The 13816-nt window shown below is 36.3% G+C and overlaps 1 protein-coding gene across 1 annotated transcript in view; it reads left to right on the top strand.

Moving 5' to 3' along the window:
* The window catches only part of LOC107693534 (histone-lysine N-methyltransferase 2C-like), a 123780-nt gene that overhangs the window by 53543 nt on the left and 56421 nt on the right, over positions 1-13816 (top strand). The window contains exons 13-15 of the mRNA XM_016492958.1: positions 5272-5358; positions 6387-7081; positions 12074-12193. Coding sequence (XP_016348444.1) covers positions 5272-5358; positions 6387-7081; positions 12074-12193 — 902 coding nt within the window. The remainder of the gene's footprint in view (positions 1-5271; positions 5359-6386; positions 7082-12073; positions 12194-13816) is intronic.

Here is a 13816-nt window from a genome sequence, read left to right on the forward strand (position 1 = left end):
ACCTGTGATCAGTCAAAGCTGACTCCGGTAGCTCTTGTTGGATGCAGGGTTGCCAAGTCCGCATTTTTTCCACAGAATTGGGCTACTTTTAAACTGTTGCCATGGGTTGATTTTCCCAAGTGGGTTAAAGGTTTGAAATATTGCATAAATTACATGAAATTGAATTTACATTCAAATTGACTGAAATGCTTGCATTGAAACATTTTGCATTCTACCTATGATAAAACTTTCATGGACTTCAACATTAACTGTTCCCTCCTGGTGGAATGACCTGCCCAGCTCAATCCAAGCAGCTGAGTCCTTAATATTTTCAAGAAATGGCTGAAAACACATCTCTTTCATCTTCATTTGACCCTCTAACTCTAGCACTCTCTATTCTAATGCTACTTCTAATTTTATCTGCTTGTTTTTTTTTCATTAAAAAACTTGACCCTCTAACATTTGCACTCTCTATTCTATTTCTATTCTAATGGCCAATCCATCATTTTTTGGGGGAATTTATTTATTTATTTTTTAATAAGTATCGGTTCAGGCACCATTTAGGCACCGGAACCGTTTTAAAAGTATCGATTTGGCACCGGTATCGAAAAAAAAACCAAACGATACCCAACCCTACTGTCGATTCATTAAATGATAAGCTATTTCCTCACAAAAGCTATTTATCTCCTTCATTGACATCCATTTAAAAAAAAAAAAAGAAACAGCCTCTTGTCTCTTTCACTGCGTACCCCCAAAGCCACAGCATTAGTGTTAGCGTTATGCTTTTTTTGCCTAAAGGTTGCAGGCTTGCTTTCCCAGTGGCTTTGCTAGAGCTAAACTCTTCTGGAAGTTGGCTTGTCCCTAAGGATGCATATTAGCATCTTAAAGGTACATATAATTACCTAAAGTGTGCATATTAGTACCTTTTGAAAGCGTACTACCCCAGTGACAGCTTTTGTACCATTTTTTCCTGAGAGCGCATTATATAAATGTACAGATTGGCTGCTTTCTTACCTGTTTTTGCACAGCCCAACAAATCGAGTTAGCCTTAGAATGAATCATCTTTGTAAAGTGAGATTTTTGGATTGGTTTCTGACAGATTTTTGTGGTTTTCAAATAGAATCTTCGAAGTCTTTATTTGATTTTAGTGTCTTATTAGCTTGGTTTTGGGTTTGGTGTCTTTACCGTTCACTTACTTTCACAGTGGTCCAATAACTGTGAGTTCAGCCCAGAGTCTTTGAACCATGAGCACAGAGGTTGCTCTGTGAAGCACCCCAGTCCTTCAGGCCAAAAGTTGCTGAAGTGGAAGACTAGGCCAAAGCATCCCATAGGCCCACATGCCTCAGATCTGTCTGGATTAGTCTGGACTGGTCTTGAGGAAAGGGGTATTTGAAACTTGGACTGTTTTGCCTGGGGAAGGCAAAAAGTCTCTGAAAGTGTTCCTTATGTGCTTTCGAATACCTGGTGATTCATTGAAATAGTTCTTTATTAAAGGAAAAATGACAATCCTGTCATCAATTACTCACCCTCATGCCGTTCCAAACCCGTATGACTTTCTGTCTTCCATGGAGCGCGATTCCATTTTCCACTTGAAGACTGAAGACCATCTTACTTTGCAGACCTGCAGGAAGTTTTACATTCCTGCCAATCTCCTCCATGTGTAATATACCATCACAGCTTTGCGTTCAAGCAGCTTTGGGTATGCGGTGCATTAACACCCCGCTGTCACTGTACAAATGTTCAGCACAGTGTCGGTAACTCAATTCCCCAACCTTTAGGGGAACAGCTGCCCACAGGTGTTTTCAGCATTATGCATCCTGGTGCAGATCTCTAGATGCAGAGGTGACAGATCTGGCCTCATCCCACGCTGGGTTCATGGTTATTTAGGGTGCCCTGAACATGTGTGCTTGTGTTGCATGGTATGCTGTTGCTGTAAGTTGAAAAGGTTCAACAGAGAAGAAACCCAAACCCATGTCTGATTTCACCCAGGTCCCTTTTTGTGTATTGCTTGGCAAGGAACCAACCAAGCTTATTTTTGTCAAGAAATATCAATATCAATTTATTGCCCAGTCCTACTTTATAATCTAATATGCAGTATGAAAGCTAATTTAGTGAAGAAAGTTATTGAACTATTTAATTTATTTGTTTAATCATTTATTTTCATGTTGAAGTTAGTTACATGGCAACAGGTGGTGATGTGGATGGCAGCTGGATGAAGGTGACGTCTTTGCAGCAACTAGCTTTTCAGAAAGACTTCTAGGCTTCTGTTCATTGGTCTTTGACCCTCACATTGATTTTAGAGAGGCTTGTTTACGGCACCGCTCACCAGAGAGTTAACCTCATTCACCTCTGGAGATGATGCCCACTTGGTCCAGTATGGCTGGTCATTCTCTCTAGCTCTGTCGTTCTCCATTACAGTACATTGAATTATGTTGCATGTCTCGGTCTAACAGTGTTCACCCATCATAAAAAAGACCCCATATGTGCCCATATGGATTATGAATGGGAGAATATGTGCTTATCGGACCATAGGTCTTTTGATGTGACCTTGTACCGGAGGTTACCATGGAGACTCCACATTTTAAATGGCTTTGAGATGCAGCGGGTGATCAGATGTGTCTGGAGTGCAAGCGGTTTATGAAAACACACTGCATCTTTCACAACTCAAACTTCCTTCTCAGTCCAAAACTACCATGTAAATCTTTTAAATCTTAATACTATATTATATTGGACATAATATTATGGATGGAATTTATTAAAATTCTGAACGATTAACAGATTATGGTTATTATGATTAAATAAAACTCAAACTATTAAAGGGGTCATATGACGTTGCTAAAAAGAACATTATGTTGTGTATTTGGTGTAATGAAATGTGTTTATGCGGTTTAAGGTTCAAAAAACACATTATTTTCCACATTCTGTACATTATTGTTGCTCCTCTATGCCCCGCCTTTCTGAAACGCGACGATTTTTACAAATCTCATCGTTCTGAAAAGCAAGGTCTGCTCTGATTGGCCAGCTATCCAGTGCGTTGTGATTGGCCGAATACCTCAAGCGTGTGACGGAAATGTTACGCCCCTACCATATTGTGATGCCGTGTCACCGGCACGACGAGACAAAACTAATAAAATCCATTATAAACGAGGCATTTGTTGCATCCAGTGGGGACATAATTATGGATTAAAATGACTTGTACTGTCTTTTTACGCGTTGCGTTGCATATCGCGCCGAGTAAACATAAAACCATGTTGTGATCAGAGAAACGACAAACAAGTGCTACTCTACACTGCTCAAAATTCACGTTTGAATCGTCAGTGGCAAATTCTTTAAATATAAAAAACGTACTTACAGTCTGTTTGTCCTTGCAAAGTTGGAATTGCCCCACTATGCGGCAACAATACTACAGCGAGAATCAAAGTTATGTCTTCTTTCTTTGTTGAACATGTGGGCGGTGTTATGCAAATCTTCCCACACAGTGACGAAGACATGTGGGGGCGTGTTTAAACGAGACGTTTTAGGAGGACGTGGACGAGTCTTAACCTTTATAAAGAATATCTCTTTGGGTTTGAGACTTTAGGGATCTTATCTATTCACGAACAGCTTGTAACACTCCAAAGAGAAAGGAAAACTTAAAATTGCATCATATGACCCCTTTAAAAACATGTTATCAAAAATATAGATATTACACGAAAAACTTAAAGAGATGAAAATTCTGTCATCATTTACTCACCCACATGTTCTTCCAAACCTGTATGAATTTTCTTCTATCTGTTGAACACAAAATAAGATATTTTGAAGAATGTGGGTAACCAAACAATTGTTGGTCCCCATTAACTTCCATAGTATTGGGAAAAATAGTATTGAAGCCAATGCCTACTGGCAACTGTACAGTTACTAACATTCTTCAAAATATCTTCTTTTTTTTTTGTTCTGCAGAATAAAGAAATTAATGATGCCAGAATTTTCATTTTTGGTTGAACTAACTCTTTAAACTAAACAAAAATGTTGATAAATATTGCCAAAGTAAGTTTTAAGTTGAAGCGATAAAATTGAAATAAACTGGAAATAAATAAAAATCCAACTAAAACTGAAATGAGAATATATGTAACCTAAATAGTAACATTTAGCTGACATATAGTAAATTCATCACCATCTTAATAAATTCAAAAATAAAACACCAAAAACTAAATTCAGTTGGTTTGCTGTAAGTGAATTTAGGCATCACAACATTACAATGTACAGTATGAAAAATGGATATTCTGCGGATTATATTTAAAACTGTTTAAGTAAGTTTTGGATGACAGCAAAAGTGAACTAAATGTAAAAATAGAGGAAATGAATATAAGCAATATATGATAATCTCTGATACCATTAAATGAAAATAAAATCTAACATTGGTCAATAACTAATATGGTACCAATATATTGTGCATCCAAAAAAAAAAAGTATGGTATGCCCGTTTAAGTTAGTCCAATTAACATCTTGACATCAGCAATGTGTTTGCTTCCATCTTTCTCAATATGTCTCATAATGAATAGGGTTCATATTCTTTTAATGTCTTCTATTACCCAGAAGTGACTTCATCTGACATAACAGGCCATAAGTAGCAATTGTCGCTTCTTTCTGTAATTAAAAGATGTGCTGAATAACCAGACGTGCGAGTCATTATCGTAAGCCTGTATCTTCTCTCCATTATAGCAGTCACCGGTCCAGATCAGAATCATGATGTATCTCTGCTCTTCTGATTAGAAAGAAACCTGTCCTCTAATTACCTCGGAAGTGCTGAGCTAATGTCAGCCACGCCGGACGATAGTCATTTAGTCTTCTGTGATTACGTGATCTCTCTAATGGCTGGTAATCTCTTCCTAGAGGAGATATGAGGTGATTTATCTGATAAGGCCCTCAAAATCAATGGATTTAAGTGCTTGAGGTGGAAATGTGTTGTTCCAGACATGCATTGAACAGAAGAGAATGACATTATAGACAGTGAGAGGACAATAAAGCATGTTAGAGTGTAGTCAAGAGCCACAAATCAAATGTACGGCGGGTATATAAGCCAACACTGGATAAATCGACCTAATTAAAGGCGTAGATTACTTTGAGTACTTGTGTACTGCTCAAAGCCATTGTATTCTCTTGAGCACAATGTTTTCTGAATAGCACATATGCCATATGTGCTCTGTTGAGTTGTTTTTCCAGTCCTGTAATTATTTCCACTAGTGCTTGGAGCAGTTTGTATTACATAACACAAGTCGGGACTGTCTATTGACTTTTTCCCCCCTCCTCTAGAAATTGGTGCAGATGCTAGTGGTGATTTAGCCAAGCCAGAGTGCAGCGAGACCTCAGACCACAGCGCGGAAAATGAGCGGACTTCAGGTACTTCATCTACTCTCTTTGCCTCCAGTGACACATACACGGTTAATGTTATCAAAGATGCTCTTATCTTAACCATAACCACCATTCTTGGATATGTCCGTTTTTAGGGGATGTTCAAAACAAGCGGTTTAGAATTTGTTGAAAAATATCGTTTTTCTCTGACAGTTTGATGAACATTTGACAACAACAGCTGAAGACACTCATCTTCCACAAGCAATTATTTGTATTTGAGGAGCAAATTTAAGTTTATATGTGGAGAGGATTCTTTGAAATATTTAGGGGTTCAAATACCTAAAGATATTATATAATTATTTGATGAAAAATAATCAGCCACTAATTTCTAAACTTAAATCAGACATGTAAAGATGGAATTTTACCATATTTAGGCCTAGTCTCCAGAATTGAATCAATAAAGATGAATACACTCCCACATTTTATATACCTTTTCCAAACACTTCCTATAGAAATAAGCAGCATTTTACAGATCGGGATAGAATGATATCACGATATATATGGCAAGAAGAGTATATGCTTAGAAGAGTAAAGTTATTTTTTAATTTTAATTATTGCAGTGTGTAAAATTATTTTTTAAAAGGTACAAATAACTCTCTCAATCAATATGAGCTCATATGATACATTAATCATAATTTATGATAGAATTAGAATTCTATTGTAAATAGTTTTGGATGTAGTGTAATATGTCAGCTTCCCAAAAGTATTTCTGCAATCCTATTCAAGCAATAGTAAAATAAGCCCAAGTGGCTAAAACAATGCACTTATTTGTAAAAATGGAAAGAATTATTCTACCGTCTGATGTTGATAGCCAAGGTTTTAACCTAGCCATGACTAATGAAACACAGGTTAACAAAGTTATCAGCTCATTAAGAAAATTTGTGAAATCATAACAATATGGTTAGTATTTTTTTATAATAATAACTTTATGGTCAAATTTTACCCTCTGACCTACAGTGGAAAATCCCTGTGTATTTTTGTACATCTCATTTTGAATGTTTTTCTGCTTCTTGCAGTTGAGTCTCCTCAGGAGACAAAAAGTCCTGAAGTTTCAGAGCCGCACGAGCAGAAACTGGATTCAGCTCCAGAGACGTCCACAGTCCAGCAGCTTGTGTCATCCCTTGAACTAGAGGAGCCTCCTGAGACGTCAGCTGAACTCACAGAAAACGTCTCCCAGAATGAGGATGACAGCAAGCCCTGCCTGGAGGAGCAGAAAACCAACCTATCACCTGCCAAAGAGCCAACTCCAGCCTGTACCTCCCATGAGGAAGAACCCATGGAGGTTTCCTTCACGGAGGAACCTTCCACAATGGCTCATGGAGTTACTGTAGAGCCTGAGGTTAGTACTGCTAAGACTACACCAGGAGTTCAGAGCCAGGAGGAAACGGGTGTTATGGTGCAGCAGCATGACATTATTCCTGAGAGCCACACACAGGAAATGGACATCACTATGGATGGTGGGGAGCGATGTTTGGCCAAGCTGAGTTCACTGGTGGAGGAGAGGACGTCATTACAGCCTCCATGCAGGCAGCCTGAGGGTTTGCCCTCAGTTGGGCATGGGGCGTCCCAGCTCCAGCTCCAGGCTGTCTCAGGACAAGCCATCAGCAATGTGCCTTCATCCACCTTCATACCATTCCCTCCAAAAATTGGCATGGGCAAGCCGGCCATCTCTAAGAGGAAGTTTTCACCTGGAAGACCCAGAGTCAAGCAGGTCAGTCATATACTTTATGATCAATTGCGTGTTGGTTTATTTAATCTGTTGTCTGCAGATTCCTGCATAGTTCTAGGTTAATTAATAGGCGTAAGGCTTTGTTCAACAGGCAATTACGTTTTTGGCAAATTTGGACATCTCAACAGCAAATAAAACCAGTCACAATTTTGACTTGATTTCTTGTAATTTTCAGAATTTTCATCTCATAAAAGTAGTTAATATTAGGGATGTGCGCGACGACTAATTTGACTGTCGTTTAAACGAAAGTTTTGTATCCGCCCAAAAGATGGTAAGAAAAAAAAACCTTTGTGCGTGCGTGTAGCATAGCCTATATAATAGCCTATATTTGAAATACTTAATCTATGAATCACACTGTCAAATCCCTCAATGAATTCCGCTTGCCGCACACTTGCCTCGCGTTATCATCATTTCATTTTAGGGGGTCGTTAAAAAGAAATAAAAGAAGAGCATACAGTCAACATCGGTCAAAGCATAGCTTATTTATTCAAATCAGCTGGGGAAATGCAGAACAATGGAAAATCAATCAATAGCCTGACAGAATTCTTCATCTTCATATAACGTTAGCCAACATATTAAAACACAAGTCAAAAACAATAGGAAGGTTTATCAAGAAATAGCATTAAAACGGCTTTTAAAAACATACTTCGTGTAGGCTATATTGTCTAAAAACAAAACAATGCAACAATGCCCATTTTACTTACTCAGACCATGCGTTATTTGTTCAGTGAAATTATCAACGTGGTCTGGTGAAAGACGGGACCTGAGGCGATTAACAATAAAATTCCTGCATTTGAAAAAACGCGCTCGGCAGGAACTAGAGTCGCAGGCACGCAGAGATAACGAAAAGCAAGCCGATAGAGTTTCAGAAAGCGCCTGGACATCCTGCACCATCACCGAAGTGGGTGTTCGTTAGAGGAATAGATGTAGCATGGATGGGATCGCAGCACCGCGGGTTGTAGTGAATGACATGATTGACATTTGCTGGCTTTGGCCAGCCTCTAAGCTAACGCCTACGTGCCTATATTGAATATGATTACGCATCGCTCCAGTAGAGTTTTTGTAAGACAATTTGACATTACACAGTTTACTCAAAACTTTTCCGTTTCCTTCTAATTCAAAATAATCCCACACCTTCTCGTCTTTCGCATGGTCATTTTTGAACTCGCCGCAACTGACACGAAGAAAACGCATGTGAGGTCTGAGGTAAAAATGTAGTTTCCGCCCAGATAAACTTTTTAAAATAATGTATTATTTTTCAAACGTTTTATTTTAACTTGTTTTTCTATTTTTTTTCTGTCGTGTAATCGACTATTGTTTTCAGTGTCGACTAGTAGGAACTGTACCGTTTAGTCGACTAGTGGACTAGACCCGCACATCCCTAGTTAATATCTCATAATTTGACTTTATATCTTACTTAATTTATCGTAATTGCGACTTTACATCTCAATTTTACATTGTATCTCACAAATGCTGATTTTTTCCCCTGTATTTGTGATCATATATCTCACAATTATGACTTTATTTCTTGTAGTTACAACTTTATATCACATAACTGCAGCATTATTTATCATAATTGAGATTTAAATCTCAATATGACTTTGTGAAATGTTTTTCCCCTGTAATTGTGACCGTATATACCTCACAATTGCGACTTTATTTCATGTAAATGTGATTTATTTCTCATAATTGCAACATTATTTCTTGTAATTGCAACTTTATATCTCAAAATGACATTGCACCTCACAAGTGCAATTTTTTTCCTGTAGTTGTGACCATATATCTCACAATTACAACCTTATTTCTTGTAAAAAAAAAAAAAATCTCATAATTGCGACGTTAATTCGTGTAGTTGTGACTTTTGCAAATGTATTTCTTGTAATTGTGACTGTTTCTCATAATTGCTGCATTATACCTCACAAATGCAATTAGCAAAGTCTCCAGATGCAAAACCCAACATGTTTCAGTCTCAGACATGCTGTCTTTGTCCACTGGAAATATTTGTGATTTGTGAATGTAAAAGTTTGATTTTGTGCTGAAACAACTTTCCATGAGTTAGAAGCTTTATTATAGACTAAACATTTGAGAAATTGGATGTTTTATGAAACGACACAGGCTTGAAATATCAATTCAAAGGGGATTATACTCACATACATGTCATACTCAGCCATCGGATCATCATTCATGCATCACGTCCTGTTTCTGATTGTGTTTTCCTGTTAACCAATCACTCTCTAATTCATAAAGGCTGTGTCCGAAACCGAAGGCATCTGCCTTGCTGTCTAATCTGCATAGACAGTTTGATTCAGACCGGCATCCAGGGAAAAATAACGTAATGACTAATGATCTAGAATGCTAGAACTAATGAAGTTTAAAATCCAAGTGAGCTTTAGATGTAACCAATTGAAGAAAGAAATGAACATCTATGAATTAATATACTTCTTTTATCTCTTCTGTCAGATGTATTTATTTTATTCTTCGTCCACCACCGAATTGCACAAGAAAAAATTGACAAGCAGCGAAGAGCATCTTAAATGGATCAGATGGCATCTTAGTAGACAGAAAACATCATAACTACATCCCCCCCAACAAGCTCATACATTCATTTGCATATTTGGTTAAAAACCGACGTGTTAATTTCACTTCAAGCAGCTTTACGTTTTAATTGAGCAAGTCTTAATTCGCAGCCATCATCGTGATTTCCGGATGATCGCTAAGTATTAATTAACTTTATAGCCACAAACGGATTAATTAGAGGAATTAGACGGCTGTAAGATGCCTGCTCTTTTGCACTCTTTGTGTGCTGGAGTCATGTGATGTCGTGCTGACATAATCACACGCATTTGTAAACAAGACAGCGAGTGTCTCTGTTGTCATGGCAACAAAAATAGCACAATGCCAGGCCTCTCAGTAACACTTTAGTATAGGGACCAATTCTCACTGTTAACTAGTTGCTTATTAGCATGCATATTACTAGCATATTGGCTGTTTATTAGAACTTATAAAGCACATATTAGTGCCTTATTCTGTGTGACCATATTTTACATCACTCAATCATACCCCATACCTAAACGTAAGAGTTACATTACTAACAATGTAATAAGCAGCAAGTTAGGAGTTTATTGAGGCAGACGTTAATAGTTAGTTAATAGTGAGAATTCATCCTCAAACTAAAGTGTGAATGGTCCTCTCTACTGCAGTGAAGGCCTGTTCACACCGAGAGTAAAAAGAAATGTGAAATTAATCACAGACCCAATAATCAAGTGCAAAAGTCTTTCCTGTGCTTAATGTGAAATACAACTCACTAGAGTTGTCACGAAACCAAAACCAAAAAGAAATTTCTTTTTTTTTTTTTTCATAAAGAAAGAAAAATATGCTAAGGGACACACTGCTTTATTTAAAAAATTAAGAAAAATATTAAATAATATTCATATTATATTATTAAATACTACTAAATCCAATTAATTTAATGAGTAATTTAAGTGTAAATTAAGAATAATAATTAATACAAGTAAAATTAGTAATAAAGAAAATAAAATAATTTCAAGCAGGAACACAAATAAGGAGAGTGACAAACTAAAGTAACATTCATTTAAATGTTTAAGGTCAGTAAGATTTTTTTTTATTATTATTTAAATAAATCATAATAAATAATACTTTTATTTATTATTTCACTATTCTTAATACATTATTTATTAAATTATTGGGGGAAAGTGACAGTAAAGACATTTATAAAGTTACAAAAGATTCATATTTTAAATGAATGGTGTTTCGTACTTTCTATTCATCTTTGAATCCTGAAATCCATTTTTTTTTTTTTTTTCATTTTTAACAGAAGTATTAAAGGGGGGGTAAGCGTTTTCTGGTAGCCAATGTTGACATTTGAAATCCCCAAAACAAACACGCCCCTACCCCAAAAGGGTCCCGCCCCTATTTTGATAGCTCTGCCCCACACATACGTACTGATCCGATATTTACACGGGTCCTACTTCTTGCCTTAAACCTTCTTTTGTTCTGCAGAAGTTTTCCTCTTTTGTTTTTTATCCGCCATCTCTATCTTTCTGTCGCTCGGCTCGGCTAATGTCCGTCCTGTGCACTGAACGCTCTCTCCTCCACATCATGAGTAGACACGCCCCTTACTGCTGATTGGCTACAAGTTTGTTTTGCTACTTGGCCCGAATCAGTTTTCTAAAGCGTTTTTGAAAAATCTCTTACCCCACCTTTAAGCCGCACAACTGTTTTCAACATTAATAATAAGAAATGTGTCATGAGCAGCAAATCAGCACATTAGAATTACTCCAGAAGGATAAACTAAATTTTTAAATATTTAAAAATAGAAAACAGTTATTTTAAATTATAATAATATTCCACAATATTGCTGTTTTGACTGTTATTTTTGCATCCCTGTTAAGCATTAGAGTCTTGTTTCAAAAACATTAAAAAATCTTACTGACCCCAAACTTTTAGGCCTTTGAACCTGTTTGGACACAGTCATTATTTATTTATTTAATTCTGTTTGTTTCATAAACTACACACTTGACCTGTAAAAATCGTCTCTTAAGGCCCTGATGACATTTTTAAAACACGTCTCATCTTCTTAGAGCAGATGATGCAGTTTCGCCGGTTCTTTCCATCGTTTGCGCATGCTGTCTTTCACTTTATTTAGACTGACAGAAAACATCTCTTTTTGCCCTAGAAACAGTTATATATGTATATGCAGATTACAGTAGAAGGAACATTTTTGTTTGCATGTTTGAGAGCAGTATAATTGAATGTATTTTTTCAGGAAACGCTTTGTCTGAGATGTCATTTTTTGGAGTTCATTCACAGCTCTGTTGTGTCACGTTCTCTGTTAGTCATGTCTGTGTTGTACATGCATGTATCTGTATGTTTCTTTGCTGGCTGTACTGTTTAAGTTGTTGCATGTTCTCGCCCACATCTCCTCCTCTCTCTCTCTAACCCACCCATCTTCAGGGAGCATGGAGCGCGTCCCGCAGACCGAGCTCCCCCTCATGGTCCCTTGACCCGACTGAGGGCTGGGACGGGCCACAGAGCAGGCAGCCCTACAGCTCGGCCGCCTGGATAATCCGTGTGGTAAATACAGCCCAATATTACACCGCAGCCCTGCAGTGGGTGTTCAGCTAACACCGTGTCTACAGCGAATGACAAAACTAAACTGTTCTCATTATAGTCAGTCAAGCTGTCTACACTGGAAATAGCCTATTTGGAAGACCTTCAGTTGATGAACTCCTGTTTAGTTTTTTTGTTTGAATTGATTTAATTAATTTGTTTTGTTTATACATTTTCATATTTTTAATATTTGAACATTCATATAATTATATGAATTATAAATAGCTATAAATGATCAATATTATTTATACAAATAATAATGTAAATAATAAATTAAATATAAATGTATTTTGAATGTATAAATAATGTGCGTATATGTATAAATACACTTTTTCCTTATACACATTTGAATGATATTTGTCTAATTTAATTCATTAAGATTATTAGTTTAATTATTTAAATGATAAATAATTGTATCAATTATATTTGTTATACAAGTAATTATATAAATAATATATATTATATATATTGCAGTTTCGCCGGTTCTTTCCATCGTTTGCGCATGCTGTCTTTCACTTTATTTAGACTGACAGAAAACATCTCTTTTTGCCCTAGAAACAGTTATATATGTATATGCAGATTACAGTAGAAGGAACATTTTTGTTTGCATGTTTGAGAGCAGTATAATTGAATGTATTTTTTCAGGAAACGCTTTGTCTGAGATGTCATTTTTTGGAGTTCATTCACAGCTCTGTTGTGTCACGTTCTCTGTTAGTCATGTCTGTGTTGTACATGCATGTATCTGTATGTTTCTTTGCTGGCTGTACTGTTTAAGTTGTTGCATGTTCTCGCCCACATCTCCTCCTCTCTCTCTCTAACCCACCCATCTTCAGGGAGCATGGAGCGCGTCCCGCAGACCGAGCTCCCCCTCATGGTCCCTTGACCCGACTGAGGGCTGGGACGGGCCACAGAGCAGGCAGCCCTACAGCTCGGCCGCCTGGATAATCCGTGTGGTAAATACAGCCCAATATTACACCGCAGCCCTGCAGTGGGTGTTCAGCTAACACCGTGTCTACAGCGAATGACAAAACTAAACTGTTCTCATTATAGTCAGTCAAGCTGTCTACACTGGAAATAGCCTATTTGGAAGACCTTCAGTTGATGAACTCCTGTTTAGTTTTTTTGTTTGAATTGATTTAATTAATTTGTTTTGTTTATACATTTTCATATTTTTAATATTTGAACATTCATATAATTATATGAATTATAAATAGCTATAAATGATCAATATTATTTATACAAATAATAATGTAAATAATAAATTAAATATAAATGTATTTTGAATGTATAAATAATGTGCGTATATGTATAAATACACTTTTTCCTTATACACATTTGAATGATATTTGTCTAATTTAATTCATTAAGATTATTAGTTTAATTATTTAAATGATAAATAATTGTATCAATTATATTTGTTATACAAGTAATTATATAAATAATATATATTAAAACAAAGGTATGTATATATTATATATTATATTATTATTATTATTAATATTGGTAAATAATTAACAATACTAATTAACTAATTAATAATATATTAAATAGTAAAATAAATATGAACATATTTTTAAAATGTTTAAA

This window comes from Sinocyclocheilus anshuiensis, unplaced genomic scaffold (assembly GCF_001515605.1).
Source record: "Sinocyclocheilus anshuiensis isolate Anshui unplaced genomic scaffold, SAMN03320099.WGS_v1.1 scaffold1630, whole genome shotgun sequence".
Classification (NCBI taxonomy): domain Eukaryota; kingdom Metazoa; phylum Chordata; class Actinopteri; order Cypriniformes; family Cyprinidae; genus Sinocyclocheilus; species Sinocyclocheilus anshuiensis.